Genomic DNA, 25,110 nt, shown 5'->3' on the forward strand with positions numbered 1-25,110 from the left:
CATTCAAGCATGACCAGTATCTGCCCATTGTAATCATAAAGCAGACCTCCTCTCTTCCTCAGGGTCTACAAATCATCCACCTGGCGAGGCATCAGTGCTTCAGACCTTGATGTATTAATAGTTTACCGTGACCCGCCCCCACTCCACCACCTGGAGTCATGAGATACCGGGCCTGGTGACTTGTGATTTCTGTTATCTACATCACAAAATGCAACTTTAAACGTTTCCCTTAACCCAAACTCTTCTCCAAGAGCTTCACATATACCCAGTTCCTCAGCAGTCAAGGCCATACTCATCTTAAGAGTGTCGGCCCTCTTCCTGTCTGTGGGAAGTGATCTTTTCTTAAATAAATCTTTTCTTTCTTCGGCTCTTGATATGTTGCAAATCTTTTGTTACTCAGATCTCTGGTTACCAGCGCGCACCTCCAGCGGCTCTGGCGGTGTTGTGCCCCTCCGGACCCTCCGTCCCTAACAGAAGAGAAAGCAGGAAAGACGTAAAAAGAAGACATTTATTCTTCACAAATAGCAGAAAGCGCAGTGAACAACCTAAGCTGTGGGTCATCAGGTCTGAAACCAGTACAGGTGGAGAGGGGGTGGGGTGGGGCAAGAAAGAGCTGGTTAATTACCTTAATTAACCATGGGGACACTTGAAGATTTTCTTTCTAACATACTAAAACCCACCGATTTTTCTCAACAGGCGAGCCGGTCTGGCTGAAGGAAATGGCCTCGCCCACAGCGCCGGCTCAGAGCCACGGAGGCACCCATCCCCGCCCAAGTCCTGGAGCCTGGACCGGGCAAAGAGAGGACCGCGGAGGAACCCGAGGAGGTGGAATCCTGCGAAGCGCTGGGCGGTGTAGAGCAAGGAGGAAATGGGGCACCGACCTCGGGGACTACGGGAGCCGGCGAGGGACTTTTCAAGTCAAGGTTCAGACCGCCCGACCCGGCGAGCAAGCGCTCCCAGTTGTCAATCTCGGGCCGGGCTCACACCTTTTCCCGCACGCCTCGGGTTCCGAGCGCCTCTAGCAACCGCCTGCGATTTAAAGCGGAAGTATGCCACTTGTCCCGCCCCCCGACCAACCGTGCCCTGGTGAGGCATCGCGTTGGCCCAATCAGCTCGGCGGGAACTACCTCCAGCCAATAGAAAGCAGACACAGAAGGGCGGGCTAAAGTGGTGGCGGGCGCACGCGCAGTTGCAAGCAGGGCCCTTGGTGCTGTGGCGGTGTGGGGCGAGTCGGGTGCCGGTGGAGTCGTGTCGGTCTTCAGGATCCCAGCGTAGCCGCTGCCGCCTTCTCCTGCTCTCGCCATGTTTCTCACCCGGTCTGAGTACGACAGGTCCGTGCGGCGGAGGGAACCCGGGTCCGAGTTACGGGTGGGCAGGCCCAGGGACCGGCCGCGGCCTGGGTTCTGCCGTGTCATGGGGCGCCCCGAGTGCCCGACACCGGCCGGGCCTGCGGATCGCTCGTCCTACCCGGGCGCCCGCCGCGCTTCCCCAGGCTCGACCTGGGCAGATCGGCCGCGCTCGTCCCACTGCTGGTCCTGACTCGGGGCGGAAACGAGGCGCTCTGGTTTGTGCCGAGGAAAGAAGGCTCGGAGGGCCGGGACTCCTAGCTTCAACCCGGGGAAAACTGGGGTCAGCCTCTTCCCAGTGCATCTTTTCGCGTCTGGTGTGACTGCCTTTTTTTTTTTTTTTTTTTAAAGTTAAACGTGCCTCCTGGGAGAAGATGCAAGTGGAGACTATTTAATGGGCTCGTAGTAGGGCATCCTGTGATGTGTGCTTTCTGCAGGGACACGAAGGCAGTCTCAGCTATGGCCAGGTCATGCTGTCTGGAGTCTTTTATAGGGACCAGAACGTAGCGTGGTTTTCAAGAGATTTCTTATTATGCTGATTTCAATTGACTTAGGGTTTTTTTGTTTTTTGTTTTTCCCTGGCTTTTTAAAAGTTCAAAGCAAGCTTAAAAAAAAAACCAACTTTCAGGGCTGGGAAATGCTAGCAATGTAAAATTGTACACATTTATGCTGTAGACATTTTCACTTTCATTTTCTGTTTTGATCAGTTAAAAGTTTTCACATAGCTGTTGAGCTTTTTTAAAAGCCAGGAAAGGCAAACGTTTTCTTTGTACTAGATGGCTTGAGAAGCTGCATTTCTTGTCAAGTATCTGTTGATCCTGTCAAAGTTTTATCAGCTGGAATTACCACTTTCTAATCTGTTTTACTGACTCATAGGTGTATGCAAAGTGTTAAAACTGACATCTTTTCCTGCTGTCCTATAAAATGACTTTGTTGGTCAGTATATAGCTTCCAGAATATTGAAGAGAAATTGTCTTTGGGGGAGTTAGAGTGTGTGTGATGGAAATTGCTAACCTTATTGGGAAGCCTTTATTACATGTTGTGATCATTAACATGTATCGATTGCTTTGTTACTCATTTCTGTATCTTCCCAAGAATGCCCAAAAAATAGCCCTTTCTTTTTCTCTAAACTAATGTGCTTTCTGTGTACAAGACACTGTTCTAGGTGGTGGTCACACAGCAGTGAACAGAGTCAAGGTTATTTATTGCTCTCAGGTAGGGGACTGTCTTAAAGGATTGTTTGCAAAAGTAACTGGAGTAAGAGTCAGAAATGTACTGGAAATTCAAATCAATCCTCTGGAAGTTTTGTATGAGAGATTGCATTCAATATGTGGGGATCATAGAAAACTTCACAGAGGAGCCGATATTTAAACTAGGTCTTGAGAAAGTAGGGTTTCAGTAAATAATAGACAGTGGGAATCAGAAGTCTGAGTTAGAGTGAAGGATGAACTAAGGAGGGGAAGAGTCTGGTCTGACTGGCGCATGTGATACATGTTCAGGAACAGCAGGAGATAGTGGGAAAACAGGGTGGTGCTGGATACTGCCTACTTTTTGATACCAGGTAAGGAGTTTGGGTCTTCTTTAGTAGGCAACTGCATGCCGTTAATCTTCATTTTAAGAAGCTATATCATCACCATTGTGTATTACAGAGATAGATTGTCTGGATCAGAGGAAAGAGCAAGTCAGTGCCTGTCAGGAGGCTATTATGATAGTTAGGTGAAAGGTGTTGAGGGCACTGAGAATAGAAGGAAGCGTGATGTGTTGTTGCTCTGGAGAAGGAATTGATGGGAATTGGTATGACCTGGCGTAGGATTGGATGTGGAGAAGATGGGGAGGATTAAGTCACATCATTCAGAACTTGGGAGAAACGGGGAGGCTGGAGGTGTTTTAAAATAAAACGGAAATAGGAATGGCAGGGGATGAAGCAGGTTTTGCAAGGTGGCTGGATTTAAAGAGATATTTCAGATTGGAAAATGTTGAGTGTTGGGTGCTAGTGGAAGTGCATGATATAGGTGAAATAACCCAGGGAGACAGCAATATTTGAGAAGAGGGCCAAGAGCAGAGACCACTTGGGGAGGACATAGTAGTGCCTCACTAGAATGAAGTTTCTTTCTAAATTAGGGTGAAAAAAAGACTACAGCCACAGTGCTTTGCACTTTACGAAGTTATTTGATTCTCTGACAATTCAATACTCAATTGTCTTGTGACAAAGGTAGGACAAGTATTATTATTTTTCATTTGAGGGAATTATTAAAGCTAGCTAATGGCAGAACTAGAACTCAATCCCAGGTCTTCTGACTTCAGACTTTTCTTTCAGTGATTTTCGAACTGTTCTTTAGAGCCCTAACTTACTTCCAAATGGTCTCGGGTATTTACCTCAGGAGCAAATGGGGGCTGGAATGGTAAGATCCTCCCTCCATCCCTGATTTAGCCAGAATAATTCCCAGAAGCAGTATAGTGGAATAATTGAGAGCTTGGTCTCTAGTCAGATTGTCTAAAGCCTAATTCCAGCTCTGTCTCTTACATGCTGAATGACTTTGGGTAACTTACTTAACCTCTGTGTATCTTAACTTTTCATCTGTAAAACAGGTTTTACCCTAGATTGTTTTGAGGATTAAGTGAGTTAAATCATTTAACGGCTTATAACAGTGCCAGGCATGTGATAAATGCTCAGTAAATGTCAACTTTTATTGTTTTATATTTGGTGGTTATATATAAAATTTCTTCGAAAAATGTTTTTAAAGTGTCCATTGTGTGCTCAAAGCTTTTATGGCTAAGACCATGATTGGTGCCTCTCCTTTATAAGGATTTCCAACACACTGGAGCAAGGAAAGGTGGGAAGTGTTTCAGAGAAAAGCGGTCTGGCATGAAATTGATACAAATTTCTATTAAGGAAATAAACTAGATTAGATTAGACTTTAGGAACTACATGGATAGCAGTCTTTTGTTAAGATAGCAATACTAATTCATACAAATAAGTAGAGAAATGTACTTATGACTTTGGCGTAAAAACGAGATTAACATCAAATGCACATAATAGAAAGAAGATAAGGAAAAATGCATTTTTGGGGGGAATTGTCTGATAGGTGTAGGGTATGAATTTATCAACGGAATTGCTGAGTTGATTTAGAATTGATCAAGGTTGACTCAGGACCGGGGCAGAAAAGTCATCTGCTCTCATTTGGGAAGACTTTCTGCAGTGGGGCAAACGTATTCTCTAGAGATCCATTCCCTTGAGAAACTCTTAGCATACCAAAAACAGCTACAGCTTGTGGTGGGCAAAGGAGAGAATAACGACAACTTGTGCATCTTGTAGTCATCTGAACCTTGAGGTCAGTGTCCATGTGACTAGTTTCAATGACAATTTAAATTTCTTTTTAATTATAGGGGTGTGAATACTTTTTCTCCTGAAGGAAGATTATTTCAAGTGGAATATGCCATTGAAGCTATCAAGGTATAGTAGCAAGTAGCATGGATTTTGACATTTTGTGCGGGCTATCACTTTGCTGGCAGAACATTTGGAGTAAATAAATGTGCTCTAACGATTCTTTTAGAAAACGTTCTCGTATCTTTTTAACCAACCAATGTTAACATTTTTTACACCACAATTTGAATACTATTTCTAATAATCTACTTAAAAACATTTTCAGCAACCGGGCGTGGTGGCTCATGCCTGTAATCCTAGTACTTTGGGAGGCAGAGGAGAGAGGATTACCTGAGTCCAGAGGTTTGAGACCAACCTGGGCAACTTGGTGAGACCTTATCTCTGCAATACATGAGAAAATTAGCTGGATGTGATGGTGTGTGCCTGTAGTTCCAGCTATTTGGAAGGATCACCTGAGCCCAGCAAATAGAGGCTGCAGTGGCTGTGAGTGTGCCACTGCACTTCAGCCTGGGCAACAGAGTGAGACTCCAACTAAAAAAAAACCCACAAAAAAAAAACATTTTGAGCAGGACTGGCTATTCTCTGGGCCTACTACCTAGCTATAGACTTGGAATTTTCTTTCATCCTAGGCATTCCTTTTAATTTCCTCTTATGTTAGATCCCTTGTCTTTTTTTTTTTTTTTTTTTTTTTGAGTCAAGAATCTCACTCTTGCCCTGGCTGGAGTGCATTGTCAAGATCATAACTCTTTGAAGCCTTGACCTCCTGGACTCAAGTGATCCTTCCTTCTCAGCCTCTGAGTAGCTGGGCCTATGGGTGTCCCCTTGTCCTCCCAAAGTGCTGGGATTGCAGGTGTGAGCCATCGTTCCTGGCCCATGTCATCTTTTTTTATTTATTCACTCAATTTGGTGGAACCCGTTTTCCAGTAGTTTTATAGATTTCTAATTGCTTTTGTTTTTTTCCTCTTTTTTCATTGGTATCCTGTTCTTGTTAATGAGTGAAATACGTTATTCAATGATTTTTTTTCTAACTTTTCTTTAATTTTTTTTTTTTTTTAAGCTGGTCGGATTCTTTAGAGCTGTGTTTTTCTAACTACAGGCCTAGACCTGTTGGGGGATATTGAAATCAATTTAGTGGTCATAAGCAGCATTTCTCTTTTAAGTGGAACAGGGAAGTGAGTATCAGAATGTTTTAACCATACTATTAGTGAGGGTTTTTTTTTTGGTTTTTTTTGAGTTGGAGTCTCACTCTGTCGCTCAGACTGGAGTGCAGTGGCTGCTTCCGATCACCGCAGCCTCGGCCTGCTAGGCTCCGGCGATCCTTCCGCCTCAGCCTTCCAAGTAGCTGGAACTACAGGCGCGCGTTACCATGCCCGGCTAGTTTTTGATTTATGGTAGAGATGAGGTCTCGCCAAGTTGGCCAGGTGGGTCTCGAACCTGCAGGCTCAGGTAATCCACTCATCTCAGCCTCCCAAAGGCGCGGTATTATAGGCTGAACCACCGAGCCCGGTTGGTTTTTTTTTTTTTTTTAATGAAACTTGTCTCAGTTATGTATTTGTATTCCTTTTGGGGTTTTAGTTATGGTATCAAATGTATTTCTTTGTGGATTTTGGCTAAAAACTTTGAAAACCACTGCTTTTGAGAAAACTGCCTCTTCTCCTTTCACGCTGGGAGGGTATTTCTGGCTGCTGGCTTTGAGAGCTAAGTGGAGAAAGAAGGCTGGTGTTCTTAACATTAGGTTTATGAATTTTTACTTAATTCTTTAGTTTTCAGGATAGTGCTCCTGCCTTAGACTGTGCTTGGTGTCCCCACTACAAAGACCCTCTATTTTACTTTCTTCAGGGGAATAAGTCTGGAATATTCTGCAGGAGTAGAGGTGAGGTGAGGGGTCCAGTTTTTCAGCAGAGAGAAACGGATGTGGGAGGCTATTTCATTTTCTTTTTCCTTTTTCTTTTTTTTTAATTTGAGACAGGGTCTTGCTCTGGTGCCCAGGCTGGAGTACAGTGACATAGTCATGGCTTATCGCAGCCTTGACGTTATGAAGCAGTGCTCCTACCTGGGCCTTCCAAGTAGCTGGTACTATAGGTACATGCCACCTCGCCTGGCTAATTTTTTCTTGTGTGTGTGTGTGTAGACAGGGTTTTGCTACGTTGCCCAGGCTGGTCTCAAACTCCTGGCCAAAAGCAATTCTTCTGCCTCAGACTCCCAAAGTGCTGGGATTACAGCATGCCTAGCCGAGGCATGGAATTACCATGCCTAACGGAGCCTATTTCTTCAGGACATTGAACTGTCTTGCAATTTTCTTTTTTTTTTTGAGTTGGAGTCTCACTCTGTTGCCCAGACTGGAGGGCAGTGGCCACTCCCAGCCACCGCAGCCTCGACCTGCTGGACTCTGGCGATCCTTCCGCCTCAGCCTTCCGAGTAGCCGGAATTACAGGCATGTGCTACCACGCCCGGCTGATTTTTTGATTTATTGTAGAGATGAGGTCTTGCTGCCCAGGTGGGTCTTGAACCCGCGGGCTCAGGCAGTCCACTCACCTCATCCTCCCAAAGGCGTGGGATTACAGGCTGAGCCACTGAGCCCGGCTTGTCTTGCAATTTTTAGCTCCTCGTTCATTTCCATTTCCAGAGGTCCTAGTTTCCACTGTTTCCTTTTTGGGGGTCCTGTGAGAAAAGTCAGGTTGTTTCTTGAATTTCTTTTTTTTTTTTTTTTTGAGCTGGAGTCTCACTCTGTCGCCCAGACTGGAGTGCAGTGGCCGCTCCCGGCCACCGCAGCCTCAACCTGCTGGGCTCCGGCGATCCTTCCGCCTCAGCCTTCCTAGTAGCTGGAACTACAGGTGCGCACTACCACAGCCGGCTGATTTTTTGATTTATTGTAGAGATGAGGTCTCGCCAAGTTGCCTAGGTGGGTCTCGAACCCGCAGGCTCAGGCAATCCACTCACCTCAGCCTCCCAAAACTCTGGGATTACAGGCTGAGCCACCGAACCCGGCTTGTTTCTTGACTTTCTTTACTGCTGGTTTAGGATTTGGATTTCTCAGGTCTGCTTAAGAATTATCACTAACCAACCTATCTTCTTCCTAGCTTCAAAATTTTGTTGCTATGTCTTTTTCCATTCTCTTTGTTTTAGTGGATTTAATCTTACATTAACAGACTTGAGGATGGAGTGAAGCTAATGTGTATTTTCAATCTATACCTTTAACTAGAAGGATTGGCACTCATTTGTTACATGAAATTTTTTGACAGTTCATCTCCTATAGTTATACATGTATCTGTTGATTAAGAAAATACATGATAAAAAAGTGGTATACATTTAATAACACTTCTAAATAGAGTTACAACTTTACACATTTGAAAAATAATGTATATGTGTGAGAGATATGATCATTCATTCACTCTGCAGACATGTTAAGTAAGTTATACATAAAGATTCATGGAATTCTTTGGAAATCTTTGTAATATTCACACTTGGCAGTGATTGCTTTGCCAAACTAAGTATAATGTGAATTCAGAGCAGAAAGCGTCAGGGTAGGGGACAATGTGGCTTGGGCTATACTTAAAGGATTTTGTTGGAGAATAATCAGTAATGATGTTGGTAGGGAAAAGTGGCATCAGGTTATGAAAACTCTGAAAGCTTATTTGGATTTTATGTTATAGGCAATATAGGGAGATGTTACTTCTTGAGAGAAGGAGAAATATAATAGCTTTTTTTTTTTAGATGGGGTCTCACTATGTCATGCAGGTTGGACTGCAATGGCACAGTCATAGCTCACTGCAGCTTCAACTTGGGCTCAAGCGATCCTCCCTTCTCAGCTTCCTGAGTAGCTGGGACTACAGGCACACATACCACACCTGGCTAATTTTTTTGATTTTTTGTAGAGATGAGGTCTTGCTTTGTTACCCAGGCTGGTATTGAACTCCTGGACTCAAGCAGTCCTCCCTCCTTGGCCTCCCAAAATGCTGGGAGTACAAGTGTGAACCACTGTGCTTGACCTATAATAGCGTTTTGTTAGATCATTAGGGCTGTAACTTGAAAGATACACTGGGGGAGAGAGATTAAAAATGAGAGGTGGCCGGGCTCGGTGGCTCAGCCTGTAATCCTAGCACTTTGGGAGGCCAAGGTAAGTGGATTGCCTGAGCTTGCGGGTTCGAGACCCACCCGGGCAACTTGGTGAGACCTCATTTCTACAATAAATAAAAAAAATCAGCCGGGCGTGGTAGTGCACGCCTGTAATTCCAGCTACTTGGAAGGCTGAGGCGGAAGGATCGCTGGAGCCCAGCGAGTTGAAGCTGCGGTGGTCGGGAACGTGTCACACTGCACTCCAGTCTGGGTGACGGAGTGAGACTCCAACTCAAAAAAAAAAAAATGAGAGGATATTGAAGTAATCTAGGCATATAATAAGAATAGCATTTGTTCATTTATTATGTGGTAGGTACCATTTAAAGCATTTTATGTATTAATGTGTTTACTCTTCTTGATGTGGGTTTTGTTACTATCATTATCCTCATTTTGCAGGAAGCAGGCATAGAGAGGTAGATGACTGGGTGTTATTGTGGAGATTAAGAGGTGAATTTAAAGTATATTGTGGACTGCTGGTGACCTTGAATGATTAATATTTTTATGTTATTGGTGGTGACAGTGGTGTATTTTTCCTTTCCTTTTCTTCTTTCCCTCCCTTCTCTTTCCCTTCCTTTTCTCTCTGCCTTCCTTCCTTCCTTCCTTCTTTTATTACTTTTCTGGAGGTCATAAAGGTTTGGGGGATATCACTTCTTGGGACAGACCAAGAAAAATAGCAGAGGTGAAAAGAAACCAGGTCTGTGTTTAAAACTTTAGAGTCCTCCCTCCCCCCAAATATTGGCATTTAGAGAGTGGCTTTTTCAGATGTTTTCTTTGTTGAACTTGCTCTTTAGAAGCACACAATTCTGTAAATCCATGTTCTTGCTGTTATTAAGAACTGTATATTACGTATTAGATGCTCCTTTTTTTCTCTGCATATAGATATGGTCGATTGAAGCTTCTGTCTTGTGAAGACAGATAACTGTCTGGTGAGTATGTGAGACTGTTCTTTGACCTGTACTTGATAATCATAGTGTGTTTCTCTTTAGCTTGGTTCTACAGCCATTGGGATCCAGACATCAGAGGGTGTGTGCCTAGCTGTGGAAAAGAGAATCACCTCCCCACTCATGGAGCCTAGCAGCATTGAGAAAATTGTAGAGATTGATGCTCACATAGGTAAGGAGTAGAGGAAAGCTGTTCTGTAGGATCTGGCCTGGGTTCATTAGTTCTCTATGAGGTTCCAAGGGAGGTTCACAAGGGGAACACCTTATCTCCTTGTTAGCTGTCATTTTCCGGGCAGTAGGCTGGAATGCATACATTTAGATTTTAAACATTTTATAGATTTACATTTCCTTAACCTATCAGTCATCTAATTAATGAGACATTGATAAAATAATTCATCTCTTAAAGGGACATCAAGCAAGTGCCATGGTGAGTCTGGGGTTTGATATTCTCTCTTATAGATATAGAAACATATTTACTCTATTAAGATTGGAACATTGTGTCTACTTTATCTCAAGTCACCTGTCTTTTGGAAGTAGTTCAGTGTCACTTCATTCAGCAAATTGAGAACCTACAGTGTGCCAGACATTGTGTTAGACACCAGGGGTACACAGAGGATAAAACACAGTCCTTGTTTTCCAGGAGCATACAGTCTCATCATGGTGTTGAACATGTGAATAAGTAGATGCAATTACGTGACATGTATTAAGAAAGACTCGTGTATGCTCAGTAGGGGTCCAAAGGAGGAAATAATTAGTTTTGCCAGGGGGAGGTGGTCAGTGGTAGCAGGACTTAGAATTCCATGAAAATGATGTTTGAACGGAGTTTAACTCTGAAAGATAAGTGTTTACCGGTCGAGACTTCCTTGGTGTATACCCAAGGAAGTGTCTGGGTATATATAGCAAGGGAGAGAGTATTCTAGTCAGAGGGAATAGAAATGACTGAAGCCATGGCAATGTAAAATACAAAATACCATGGCATAAGGGACATAAACTATGGCAAGCAATGATCCTTTCGCATCATTGGGAAAGGTTTTAAGTGATGAGGTAATATGATCCCATTAGAATTTTAGAAAGGCTATTGTGATGACAATGTTAAAGGTAGACTAAGGAGGGCTGAGCCTGGAGGTAGGGAGGCCAGTTAAGAAACTTTTGTAATAGTCCAAACAAACCAAGGCAGTGGCCAGAGAATGGAGAGGGAGGAACTAAGGAAGATGGGGTCTAGATGGGAAACAAGTTGAGTGTGAAATAGTCAAGTGGATATATTAAGGGAGTCATTTGACTTTATATGTCCAAAATTTGTGAGAGAAACTTAGGTTGGAGATTTAGATTTTAGTCATGGCATGTAAAGTAATAGTTACAGCCATAATCTTGGCATCTTGGACCATCAGGCAAACTTTCTCTCCAGTGCAACTAGTTGGTTTGAGTTTGGGACAGGGTGGAGCAAGCCTTTTGATTTTCTTCTAGGGCCTTCCACTGTAGCCCATAGTGAGATGGTTTTCTTTTCCTTGTTTCTCAGGTTGGGGCGTTAGTGTCTGCTTAGCTTGAAAATGTATCATGTTCTACAGAAAGTGCTAAAGGAATGGTTAGGATGTAATATGTGGAATTTTATGTTTGGCTAGCCGCTTTTCTCGGTCTTCTATCTTATTATCTGGACTTCTGTGTCATTGTGGATGGTTTTTTCTTTGTAACACTATTATACTTGGATTAGTGCAGATCATTTCCCATCTGATCTACTGGGTATAATGCCATGGAATTGCTGGCTGCCATGCTTCCACTCTAAAGTTTCAGGATTTCCTGAGTGGTTGAAAGAGTTCTATAAGGATTTGGCCACTGGGTCACTGTTGCTTTTACATTTGCAGGTTGTGCCATGAGTGGGCTAATTGCTGATGCTAAGACTTTAATTGATAAAGCCAGAGTGGAGACACAGGTAAAATTGGCATCATCTTCTTTTTACCATGGTGCTTGAGTTCCTTGTTTAGGTTCACTTACAATGAGATGATCTAGCTGCCTGAGCTGTATTTCAGGTTTGTCAATATTAGAGTGGCTCTTGGGAGTTATTTTAGGTAGAAATCCCCAGTTGTAACTTTCTGGAACTTGGAGTTTAGTCGTCCAACAGTTGCAGCTTTAAGGAAGCTCTGGTCAATAGTGCTGACAGTCTCTTGCTTTTTTGGATTTGCCTTATATAAAGCATGCATTGTGCTGCATTCTGTTTCCTACTTGACTTTCTGAGGGAGCACCGTGACAGGAGGTGGACTTAGTTAAAGGACATTCTCCCCCACAATTGCCTTTGCTGCCAGGCTTGCAAGTAACAGCTCTCTCTGGTAAGTTGTACCAGATGACGAATACTGGTCAGGGATGCTGATTTCTTTTTCTTTTTTCTTTTTTTTTAACTGAGTACCTGCCTGGAGAGTAGGCTAGTAAGAAAAAAAAATCTCATGGTAAAAAATTTTTTGTACTTATTTACAAATTTGCTGTCAGTACTTATGTAAGAATAAGTCATTTAACTTCAACATGAATAGAGTAAGATAGGGTCTTGAGGGAAGGTGGCACTTGGCTGTCAGCATTTACTTTGTAAAAAGAATAAACTTGGTGCTTTGAGGGGTTCACCCTGTTTTTCAAGGGAGTAATTGTCTAGTCCCTCATTGGCTAGAGACCTTTTGGTATGTTTATTTCCAGAGCTAGTTCTCTTCCTCATGCAGTCCCAAGTTCTTGTGTTTAGTATTAATTAAGAAAAACACACTTAGCCTTCCATTTTCGGCCACAGCACAGGGATGTGTGTAGGAGCTGGTGGCTACTTGACCTCCTTTTCACTAGAAGGATGCACCATGCTTTGCTTTTTTTTAGAACCATTGGTTCACCTACAATGAGACGATGACAGTGGAGAGTGTGACTCAGGCTGTGTCCAATCTAGCTCTGCAGTTTGGAGAAGAAGATGCAGATCCAGGTGCCATGGTGAGTCTGACGCTTGTGTCAAGTTTTCTTACTGTTCTATGGGGCTTAAGACATTTGGCCTTTGAACGTAACTTTCCCAGCCCCCTCACCTCTCTTGCTTCATAGCCTTTATCTTAATACCTCCTACTTTTTGGTTCTAGTCTCGTCCCTTTGGAGTAGCACTGTTATTTGGAGGAGTTGATGAGAAAGGACCCCAGCTGTAAGTACCATTTTGCTGGTTTTTTTCCTGCTTTGGGGGAGGGGGTCAGTTATTTTAATTTGTGGTGGGGATAGTTTAAATCAAATGAGAAGATCATTGCAGAGTATTAGCTGGGCTTGATGGTGCACATATGTAGTCCCAGCTACTTGGGAAACTGAGGTGGGAGGATTACTTGAGCTCAGGAGTTTGAGGCTGTAGTAGGCTATGATTGTGCCACTGCACTCCAGCCTGGGAGACAGACACCCTGTGTCTTAAAAAAAAAATAAGAGAGAGAGATTATTGCAGAGTTATTTTATTATTATTATTATTATTTTCCTCTTTTAATTTTTATTTAAAATTGTGGGGTACAATTCAGGGCTAGGTATACAAATATTCACCGCGCAGGTACTCTGCAGAGTTATTTTAAAAGTAAAGGCTTCCAGCGCTAAAGTTCAGTGATTCTGTATTTATACAAATCTGGGGATTTCATGAAGAACTCCCCTGTTAGAACAATTCTGGCAAGAATTAGAAGTAACTTTGTTACTATAGTCAGGGTATGTCTCAGAGCTTTACGCTGGAATGTTGATCTGATCCTTATCTTCAAATATTACTAAGATAGGCATCCACAATTGCCATATGTATATATACTATACTACTTTTTCTTCTAAATCCCTAAGGAAGTTACTAATTTTCTTAAATGTTTTTTAAGCACTGGTTTCTCTTGACATAGAACATCTTTTGGATCTGTGCCTCAGTATTTCATTCTGGCTTCAGGGCTAAGCATTTAAGCTTTTTTTTAGTGAGATGTTTGTTACATAAAGTGCCACTACTCTTAAGCATATATCCGCTTCTTTTTGGGTGTTCTACAGGTTTCATATGGACCCATCGGGGACCTTTGTACAGTGTGATGCCCGAGCAATTGGCTCTGCTTCAGAGGGTGCCCAGAGCTCCTTGCAAGAAGTTTACCACAAGGTAATTAAGCAGTCTCACAACTTTCATTATTATTTTTTAAACCAAGGTATAATTTACATATAATGAAATGTGGAGAACAGGTCGCGAGTAATATTATAGAGTTATTTTAAAAAGAACGGCTTCCAGTACTGAAGTTCAAGGATTCTGTGCTGTTTATACAAATCTGGGGATTCCACGAAGAACTGCTCTGTCGGAACCAGTGTTTTGTGGCTGATAATATTATTTTGTGACTCAAAATAAGGCATTTTTTTCTTTGAATAAGTGTATTCTACTTATTTGCCATTTACTTGAGTTTTGGAGATACTTGTAAAGCACTGTACTAATTAAGAAATTTGATATATTAATATTTGCTAAATTATTTCTTCAGTGAGATAAAGGGGAACTCTTTGAAGGAAGGAGGGATTCTGTACAACTAGTGGCTCATCTTCTCATCTTCTTTATTTCAAGTCTATGACTCTGAAAGAAGCCATCAAATCTTCACTTATCATCCTCAAACAAGTAATGGAGGAGAAGTTGAATGCAACTAACATAGAGGTATTTTTCTATTTTATTTTATTTTATTTTCATGTTGTTTTCTCTTTAAGAGACAGGGTTTCGCTTTGTTGCCCAGGCTGGTGTTAAACTCCTAGCCTCAAGCAATCCTCCCACCTCAGCCTCTTGAGCAGCTAGCTATTTTATTGCTTTTTTATTCAGCTTTCATAGCTCCCATTGCTGAAGATTGAATAGATCAAGAAAAATCACATCTGTATGTGTTGAGTTTTTAAGAAACTGATAGTCTTTGAGTCACAAACAGCTTTAGTAAAGTGGTGGTGGCAGAAACCAAAATTCAATGATTTTAAGAGTGAAAGGGAGGTGATGAAATGGAGTAAACAAGAGTATGCTGCTTTCTCCAGAAGTTTGATTAGTGTCCTCAGAGGGCAGCTCTAAAGGAAAGAATTTATATCTTTTTAAGGATGAGGAGAGTCTTGGAAGTACTTTTGTAACTGGAGAGGAAACTAATGAATAGAAAAGTGTCAAAAGAAACAAAAGGAGAGGTTAAGATAGTGATGGGAAAGTTATATAAGAGGGAAAGCATGATATACATGAAAGAACTGGTTTTGAAAAGTAAAAGTCATTTAGCATCATACAAGTACCCATTATATGGCAGGTACTGTGCTAGATGTCAGGGATACAGACACAGGAAATCCAATTCCTCCTCAAATAGTATACTAGATAGTGTGTGGGGCATACAGATAGTAAGAGCTTGGGTGATACTTCAGTAATAGTTGTAAGAGCAGACTTCCGTGAGAACATGGCTTAGGCTAGGGCATCAGGAAAGCTTCCAGGAAAGAGTGATGTCTGAAGAAGGAACAGAAAGGCATTCCAGGAAGAGGGAAGAGCATTTGCAAAGTCTCAAAGATGTAAAAATAACAATGTGCATAAAAGGAAACTTTGAGGGTTTTGTCTGATGACTGGGGTGTGGGGTGTATGTAGTGTAAGGGAATAGCAAGAGATGAGCCTGGAGAGGCATGGATCGGATTCTGTGTTTTTTCTAGAATGCTAAGAGCAAATAGGAGAAAAGAAAGTAGTGATATGTAAAGATAGGTGGGTTTGGGGTAAATTGGGAGAGTTGTCCTATACTTCCCTGGTTTTTCCCTGGTGATTGTTAGATCATCTGCTGAGGGTAGGAAAATGCAACAATGAAATTAAGGAAATATTTGGAAGAGTCATTGTGGACAGTGAAAAGGGAAGACAAGGATGAGTAAAAGGATTGCTAGGCCACATTAAAATACTAGATGAGGCTAGAATTGCCACAGAGATTGTTCTAAAAAGTCAGGATAGAGGTGACCCTTGGAGACATGGTATGTTTGTGTATTATATTGCAATTAAAAATTTTTAAAGATTAACTGAGGCCATAATTATAAATCAGTAATCAAAGCAGTCAGCACTTACTGGATATTTGTCAGCCATGCTAGTGAGAAAATGGGTGATTGGATTAATCCCTGGTAGAGGATTGACCAGTTAACAGAAGAATGGAGAGTCCTGAAGAGTGTCGTTGCTGAATGTCTCACCAAGAGAGCCAGGTTTTGTAGGCTGCCACGAAAGGAGCAAGATGGGATACTAAAATAGGAGACTGGCCTTAGATGGTACGGGGGGTTCTGAAAAGAAATGTTTGAGTGAAGATAGTGGGGGGTGGTTGGCTTGCTCCCTGAGCAGTAATGGAGAGAAAGGGGTCTAACAAGCTTCCTCAGTGGAAAAACTTACTTCATAAATATGGTGTTTTTTCACTTTCCTAACAAGATTTGAAAATACTTCCCCTTCAGGTCAGTCTCTGAGACATGAGGTGTGCAGCATCTGCAATGCTACGCCCATCTGACCCTTAGGGATTTTATCAGTACCTTTCTAGGACTTTGTTTTCTTCGGTCCTAGTTGAGACCGGGTCTTGGCATTTCTAAACATCTCCCTGCCACTCTGGGAAATTCAAATGTAACTTTGTTGATTTCACGTGAAGGCTCTATGGCCTGTTTGGTTCACCTGAAACTGCAAAGATATTTTATAGTTCATTCCATTTCAGTGTCACTACAGTGTTGCTTTGAAAAGAGCATCAGTTGTGTCTCCAGGCTCTATCATGGACCACATCCACCTCCTGGCTATAGTTTTCTTCACATTAAAGAAGGGTACTTCTGCTTGTCCAAGACTTGCCACTCTGCTAGAGCTCTAGCTAATGGTCTCCAAACCTGTCTGTCCGGGAGAGTCTCGGAAACGAGGCCCAGAAGCCGGTATTTTGAAAGAGCCTCAGGACGGGCTTTTGGGGCCTCTGCCCTGGAGCTTTCCTCCTCCCTCTCCCCCGTCCTCCCTCCATCCGCTGCCCCTTGGGCCTCCAGCCTCTAGGAGCTGCTTCCCCAGAAAAGGAAAACAGCTGAGTACCTCTTGCTTTAAACAGCAGAATAACCCTTTCTTAACAACTCCCTCTACCTGGTGTCCTGTCTTTTTTGAAAAGTCAGCTTTGTTGAGCTGTAATTTACATACCGTAAAATACCCCTATTTAAAAATAGTATATGGTTTGGTGAATTTTGATAAATGTATAACCCCTGTATCTCCCAGCACAATTAAAGTATCCAACATTTCTGTCCTCCTAAAAGTTCCCTCAGGTCCCTTCGTAGTCGCTCTTCCACCGCCGACCTGCTTTTTGTCGCTATAGATCAGTTTTGTTTTAGAGTTTCACATAAATGGAGGCATGCGGTGCATACTTTTGTGTGTCTAGTTTTTTTCACTCAGCATAATGGGTTTTGGATCCGTCCGTACTGTGTGTATTAGTTGCCGGTTACATTGATGAGTGCTGCTTCACCCCCTCTCTTTTTTAGCCTTTATTGCCAAATCTTTTCCAAACAGAATCTATATTCATTATCTCCACCACCTCACCTCTCGTTTATTCCTCAGTCACTACCTTTTTTTTCAGTTTTTTTTTTTTTTTTTTTACTGTACTGTTTGGGAACTATTAATTTGACCTTCTGAAGCATTCACCTCAAATTTGACGATTCTAAAATGAAAATCCTTGACTGGGTGCAGTGTTTCACACCTGTAACCCCAGCATTTTGAGAGGCATAGGTGAGAGGATTGCCTGAGCCCAGGGGTTCAAGACCAGCCTGGGCAACTTGTAGAGACCTTGTCTCTATAATAAATTTTTAAAAATCAACCAGGTGTGGTGGCATGCACCTGTGTTTTCAGCTACTTGGAAGGCTGAGGTGGAAGGATCACCTGAGCCTAGCAGGTTGAGGCTGTGGAGGCTGTGAGCGTGCCACTGCACTCCAACCTGGGTGACAGAGTGAGATTCTGACTCAAAAAAGAAAATTAAAAATACAATTAAAATTATTATCTTCCTGAAAACCGTTTCATTTTCCCATATTTCTAATCCTGTTTGATGCCATCCCCAGTGGACTTGTCATTCACTCCAGAAACCTGAAAGACTTTGACTCCTTTCCTTCCCTAAGTCTTTAAAAATAACTCTCAAGCCAATGCCCCTTCTCCATCCCTACTTCCGGTGCCTTTTTTTGTTCAGGTCCCCTGCTGTCTTTCCCCTTACTTGCATATTTTCAGAGGTCTCCTAACCAGTCTTCCTGCCTTGGCCTCCTCCATTTCAGTCCCTTTTTTCCTCATTGTGCTACTAGTGTGGATTTTCTAATCTACATCTAATCTTAATTGTTTCCACATAAGAAATCTTTTCTGACTTCTACTGTCTATGAGATAAATTCCAAAATTCTTTTCATAGAATGATAATTCACTTCTTCCTAAGTCATATGTTTAACCTGTTAGACACTTTGCTAAGCATTGTACATGCAATTATTTCTGCTAATCCTCACAACAACTCTATGACATAGATATTCCTATCTCCACTTTACAGAGAAGGAAACTTCGGCTTTGAGAGGGTAGGGCCTTGCCCAAAATAACAACTGGTAAATGATGGGGTCAAAGTTCGAATCCAGGTCTAATTTTAGGTCCTGTACTTTTAACCATTTTAATATACTGTCTCATATGAGCTCTGACCTTCTACTCCCTATCCATCTCATATCCTGTGTGCAGCCTCTGCTCTAACTATTTAGAATTACTGTCAGTTTCTGCAGGTGTATTATGTCATTTCAGCTTCTGTATGTTTGTACCTTCTGTCTGCCCTTCCTCTCCTGCCTGTCCAACCCACTCTTGCCATGCTTTGATGTACAGCTCAGAGGTCAACTGCCCCAGATCACGCTTTTCAATTTCTTAGCTGTTATAACACCTGACCCTGAGAGTATTTGGCACCTGGAGCCCTCAGTAAATAAGAAAGAGACTCTCTTCATCTTTGAATCCAGAGTCCCTCATACAGGTGTAACTAGTACACAGGTGCTGAGTAATTACTTATTAATTACACAGAGGCTTTTATGAAAGTAAAGTGAGATAATAGATAGAAAAGTAAGGAATTCTTTTTACTCACTTAGTGATGAGCAGCTTTCTGAAGGCAGTACTTGGTTCAGCTCCTGTTGATTTGCGTCCTGATTTTATAAGATTGTTCTGTTCAGTTTGCTCAGCTTTTTTTTTTTTTAAACCCCTGCAATGTTTTGGGAGGGCTAGCCTGTGACCCATGGGTGAAATTCTGTAGACCCTCCCTCTTCACTAGTTTATTGACCTTACATCTCTGTCTTCATGTCATTGATTATCAAATAAAGGTGTTATACCTTAAGAGAAGCAGTAATATCATTTATATTTTTAAATGTCCTTGGAATATGTAGTAAACTAATTGTTTACATGCAGTTTGCAAATATAGTTGGGATTCTTCTGACATTTTATGTAATTGATATATCTTCTGGGAGAATCTAGAGAAGAGAACATTTTTTTTTTTTAGTTTGTTCCCAGACCTACATCTTCAGATGTCTTAAGATCTGTGCAGCAGTCTTTTTAGAGGAGGCAGAGAATAATAAACATCATATAACTGGATTTAGATGAGGCAGAATAATAAACATCATATAGCTGGATTATGCTAATTCTGACAGTTTTGAATTATATTATCAGTAATGAATATTTTTTTAAAAATACCCTAGTGTGTTTAATTTTAAAATTGAAAAATAGAATGAAAATACAAGGAAATGACATTTAAAACAAATTAAACAGAAAGCTTTTAAGCATATGTGAGGTAGCGCCTATTCCTTAATATTTCCCCCAAAACATAGGATTATGTGATCAGCAGAGATAATGGAAAGCCTTGTAGTTTTAGTTAAATTTGAAATTGACCATCTTATGACCCTAGTTTTTTTTCATTGCTTAAATAGATTATAATCTGGACTGCTGGTTATTACTGATATCTTCAGTTACAACTGATTTGCTATGCCTGTGTTAATGGAATCTTTCATGGCCAGTTCTTTTAAAAAGCAAAACAAACTTTCTTGTTAAGTTGCCACATGGGCAATTTTAGAGAAAATATCTAACAATAATGATTAGTTGGTGCATTAGGTTCTAGGGATTGTTCTAAGCACTTTACATATATTAACATTTAATTCTCACAACTACTCTATAAGTTAGGTATTATTATTGCCCTCATTTTATTTTATTTATTTATTTATTTATTTTTTTTAAGTTGGAGTCTCATTCTGTCGCCCAGACTGGAGTGCAGTGGCTGCTCCCGGCCACCGCAGCCTCGACCTACTGGGCTCCTTCCGCCTCAGCCTTCCAAGTAGCCGAAATTATAGGCATGCGCTACCATGCCCGGCCGATTTTTGATTTATTGTAGAGATGAGGTCTCACCAAGTTGCCCAGGCGGGTCTTGAACCCGCGGGGTCAGGCAATCCACTCACCTCAGCCTCCCAAAGGCGCAGGATTACAGGTTGAGCCACCGAGCCCGGCTTGCCCTCATTTTAAAGATGAGGAAATAGAGGCACATAGTGCCGGAAGTCACACACACAAGCTCAACTTTTTTTTTTTTTTTGAGTTGGAGTCTCACTCTGTCGCCCAGACTGGAGTGCAGTGGCCGCTCCCGGCCACCGCAGCCTCGACCTGCTGGGCTCCGGCGATCCTTCCGCCTCAGCCTTCCGAGTAGCCAGAATTACAGGCATGCGCTACCATGCCCCGCTGATTTTTTTATTTATTGTAGAGATGAGGTCTCGCTGCCCAGGCAGGTCTCGAACCCACGGGCTCAGGCAATCCACTCACCTCAGCCTCCCAAAGGCACAGGATTATAATAGGCTGAGCCACCGAGCCCGGCTCAAGCTCAACTTTTAAGTGTATAAATATATTTCTAAAGAAATCTTAACAGAGAAAAGTACTGACTCCATGTACTTTACTGCTGCTTTTGTGATTCTTGTTGAAGTAACTTCAAGAATTGACAGTGATGCCAGGCACTTGGTTAACTTTTTTGTAGTGAGTTCAGTTAACCTCAAAATAGAAAATTTGGTCAATAAGCATTTTTATTTTGGAGCCAGAGTGCTATTTTAGGGACCTGCTGCCTGAAAAGGATATCCTTGGGACAGCAGATCCCTCAGTTCCTAAGGAACAGCTGCATCACCAACGCAGCTTCTCTTGACCATGCCGGGGCCACCAGCAGGGCAATTGAGCCCAGCTTATTAACCCTTCTCTGCTTTCTTTCCAGCTAGCCACAGTGCAGCCTGGCCAGAATTTCCACATGTTCACAAAGGAAGAACTGGAAGAGGTTATCAAGGACATTTAAGGAAGCGTGATCCTCAGAACTTCTGTGGGACAATTTCAGTTCTAGTTGCCCATAAATTTTATTTCCAGCTCCTGCTCCTAATCACCGTAAATTTTATTTCCAGCTTTTGTTCCTTGGAAAATCTTGAGTGTATTTGCATTTTTTAAATGATGTCTGTACATAAAGGCAGTTCTGAAATAAAGAAAATTTTAAAATATTTGTTAATAGGCTATTCTCTTATCATGCAGTCTTTTGTTTGAAATGCATATGTTAGCAGGTAAAAGATAGTGGTACTAATACCCCTATCCTATGAGAGTGTTTGTTTTAAAACTGTTTTAGTGACTGTACAACAGAATCAGAATTATCCATGAATCTCTTGGTGTTGGCAAATGAACCCAAATTAGTCCAGCTCCTCCTAGTGGCTACTAGATATTAATACCACTACAGATCCATTTCAGTCCTATGGTTTCTCTTGAGTAAATATGTATTTTTGCTTCTTTCCTTATATGAAGGAGATGCTATTAACTGACCATTAAAAAACAGACTTTGAGGTCTTCCTCAAAACACTGATGGGTTGGAGTAAGCCACCTACACTGTTGTACCAGTTCTTGGTCTTGATAGACGATTTGGACAGAGATTTCTGCCATCCCCTCCCCTTTTTTCTTTGGTGATGTTAAGGACTACAAAATAATTAAATTAGTGATCTTGGCCTCACTGGCAATCAATTGTAAATCTCATCCATATCAGTAAGAGAATTGTAAAAATCAGAAGTGGTTTACATCACACTATGGAGTGTATCATGAACTTCCCCCATTAAAGCTGCCATCCATGTAATTGGTTGAGATTGTTTAGAGACTCATTCTATCTGGGCCTCAAACATGACCATAGGAAGTAGGTATCATCACTACTTAACAGATGAAAAATCTAAGCTGTGTGCCCATGGACACACAAAATTAAGCTTTTGGGACTTGAACAACTCAGCTTTTCTTGTTTCAAATCACTCGCTCTTGAGTAATAGGGAAATCTGAAATGTACTTTCATTATCCACAACATAGCTAATCCACATGAGTGATACCAAATTGATTTAATTCACCAAAGAGAACCCCAGAATTACCTATTAACATGTGTAGGGAGTTGTACTCGGTGATGTTAAACAATGACTGAGTAGGCTGAATTCATACTGTGTTTCAGTAAAAATCAATTTGTGCTTATATACAATTTGGAAGCTGCAATGACAGAACATTAGGAAGAAAGGAATTTTGCCATATATATAACACATATAAGGAAAATAGAGAACTATGGTGTAGTGTTACTGATGTTTCAGAGATTTCTAGTGATTTTAACCCTGTTATTAAATATGGCATGTTGATTAGGAGATTCGATTCTCTCATCCCTTTGTTTTCTTAAATCGTAATAGAAAACACCACTGAAAATCCTTACTCAACTTCTACTTACTCATTTATCAAATTTATCGAGCATCTACCTATGATATGCAAAGTAATGCATTATTGGGGATAGAGCTGTGAAAATGCTCCTATGAAACTCATGTCTTCTAGAGGGGGGACCCAAACAATAAACAATATTCTTTTTTACGTTAATACAGAAATAAAACAAGCATATGCTCTTTGGGGGAGAGGTGAGGTAGGTCTGAAGCACACACATTGCACAGGGGAAAAACCCCACATTCTAGGGAGTAACCCTTAGCCTCCCTCTTCACTTCAACTCAGACTGTTCTCCCTCCCACTGACTGGGCAGTGTATTTGTACCTTACACTGTAACTGGTAAAACAGCAAATTTCATGCCCTTTAATGTGCATTCTTCAAAGAGGTAGAACTTGGATTTTTTTTGTAGAAATTAAAACAAGCTCTCTTCTTGTGTCAAAGAAATATTACTAGGAAAACAATGGTTTTGCGATTTGCAATTGCAATGTCCATCTTTCTGCCATAGACTTTATCTTGGAGAAAGGTATGCTTTTTTAGTAAGATAATTTACATATTTTCATCCTGCAAATTAGGTGAGATCTTAACGTGCATTATTTCACAAAGAACTGACAAGGTGTAACTTCCATATTTAGTGTCAGTGCCATTAGATAAAATTGAAATACTAAAACAATCTATTGACTCAGTTTTTCAGTGCCATATGCAAGCTTCCATGTCCCTAGCTGCTGGTAAGTTTTGTTGTTGTTTGAGTCAGGAGTCTCACTCCATTGCCCAGGCTAGAGTGCATTGGTATGCTCATGGCCACCCCAGCGTCGTCCTGCTGGGCTCCGGCGATCCTTCCGTCTCAGTCTTCCAAGTAGCCGGAACTACAGGTGCGTGCTACCACGCCCGGCTAAAATTTGATTTATTGTACAGATGAGGTCTTGCCAAGTTGCCGGGCTGGTCTTGAACACTTGGGCTCAGGCAATCCACTGGCCTCGACTTCCCAAAGTGCTGGGATTACGGGCCTGAGGGTGAGTTTGAGGAAGGAAATATATAGCAATTGTAAGCATATGATAACGAAAAGAAACATTAAAAAGTGAAGCAACAGGTAATTGCAACACAGTTTAAAAGCGTTTGGTAGTTTCTCCAGGAGATGGCACTGTTGAGTTGGCTTTCTTCTTTTCAGAAGGTTAAGACAATAGACCATTCATCTTTGTGTCACCCAAACAAAGAAATATTCCTTTATAGGCCCTCTTCTCCCCACAACTAATCACATGCTACTGGAACTGACAGTCTTGTGATCTACTCCATAGCTGGCATCAATTTAAAAAATAATCTATTTTTCAAAATAATCTGATGATACACAGTAGTTATGGAAAGCAACACATTGTTCATTAGTTTTCATCAGCTTTATCTTGTCAGTCTAGTTGCTGAGAACTTGAAGGACTATTTTAGTGACTTTCCCATCCAGCTCAGATGACATCCACAAACATTTTTCACTTCTCATGTCTTACTATAGTTGCTTTGGAAAAGATGTAAAATTGTAAGTCTTCTTGTTTGCAGGTTAATATGACCAGAAGTATTTTAATGTAAATACTGAGTTGGGTGCACTGCACCATTCTCCTCTACAGTGAATATACCATTATTTGGGTTTACTGCCAGTTTATAGTTAAAAAGTAATTTTCAGTTGCCTTGGGTGTAACGTTGTGCGTATTTTGTATCGTTCTACGTGCTACCTTTTCTACTGAACACTTAGCATTCTAAAGACATGGACTCAGTGAGTTTCAAGGATTCAGAACTGGTTTTACCTGCGCTGCATGTTCTAGAAGTTGTGTGCGCAGCTTCCGCGGTAAAGCGTACAGAGCGGGGGTTTTGTTTTACTTATCGGAGGCGGGCTGCTAATTCAGAAGACCTCATTTACTGAAACCAAACGTGTGCACTCACTGCAGGGTTGAGGCACTTCAGTAAAATAAATGTGCATCTGTGAAACTGTCATGCATAACGTAGGCACTGGGCAGTGCTACCCCCCTTTGACCTGCTCCTAACGCCTGAGCTACACTACCCTCGAAGTCCGGGGAAACCAGTAAGTAATCCGCCTCTGGCCCATCGCCCTGCAGAGGAGGAAGGCGAGTGAGGCCAACGTGGTGACACTTCTGCAGGCTTGCATGAGTCACGGCCGTCCTGATGTCTGTCTGCCTCGGTAGGATTCGGCCCACACCGTGTCGCATTCACCGAGGCAGCAGGGCGGCTGCTCCGGCAGACAATGGGCGCTCCAGTGAGCTGGGGCTGAAACCCGAAGCACGGGTTCACGACGAAGCCCCCTTCGGCAGCTGAGCGAGCTCAGGGACGCCCCGAGATTTTCCAGGCGCCGCCTCACCCGAGGAATTTTGGGGACGTCTCGGGGGGGCAGGAGGGGCAACCCAGCACCGACTCGACGGGGCCGGGGCGCAGCGAGGGGCCGCGGCGCCGAGGAGCGGGGCCTCCGCGGGAAGGCGGGGAAGCTCCTGCGCGAACTCGGGAAGCCCGGCCGGGGGACGCCGGCGAGGGGGCGATGACCTCAGCCGTCGCTGCACGTTCCAGCCAATCAGTCCCGCACCTTGGCATCCGAATCCAGGACCCCCGAAGCCGGAGGCGACGCGAGCCAATGAG

General features: G+C 42.3%; 1 protein-coding gene across 4 annotated transcripts in view; it reads left to right on the top strand.

Moving 5' to 3' along the window:
* The first annotated feature begins 1,175 nt into the window (after positions 1 to 1,175).
* The window catches only part of PSMA5 (proteasome subunit alpha 5), a 27,315-nt gene continuing 3,380 nt past the window's right edge, over positions 1,176 to 25,110 (top strand). The window contains exons 1-9 of one of the 4 annotated variants that reach the window (XM_008069770.2): positions 1,176 to 1,331; positions 4,734 to 4,800; positions 9,834 to 9,960; positions 11,648 to 11,715; positions 12,633 to 12,740; positions 12,881 to 12,939; positions 13,788 to 13,890; positions 14,338 to 14,424; positions 20,984 to 21,259. In XM_008069770.2, coding sequence (XP_008067961.1) covers positions 1,303 to 1,331; positions 4,734 to 4,800; positions 9,834 to 9,960; positions 11,648 to 11,715; positions 12,633 to 12,740; positions 12,881 to 12,939; positions 13,788 to 13,890; positions 14,338 to 14,424; positions 20,984 to 21,061 — 726 coding nt within the window. In that variant the 5' untranslated portion in view covers positions 1,176 to 1,302 and the 3' untranslated portion in view covers positions 21,062 to 21,259. Of the gene's footprint in view, positions 1,332 to 4,733; positions 4,806 to 9,833; positions 9,961 to 11,647; positions 11,716 to 12,632; positions 12,741 to 12,880; positions 12,940 to 13,787; positions 13,891 to 14,337; positions 14,425 to 20,983; positions 21,260 to 25,110 lie in introns of those variants that run through there. The other 3 variants (XM_021718461.1, XM_021718460.1, XM_021718462.1) reach the window with 3 other exon arrangements.

The sequence above is a fragment of the Carlito syrichta genome, unplaced genomic scaffold, assembly GCF_000164805.1.
Source record: "Carlito syrichta isolate Samal-C Ts95f unplaced genomic scaffold, Tarsius_syrichta-2.0.1 Scaffold312201, whole genome shotgun sequence".
Classification (NCBI taxonomy): domain Eukaryota; kingdom Metazoa; phylum Chordata; class Mammalia; order Primates; family Tarsiidae; genus Carlito; species Carlito syrichta.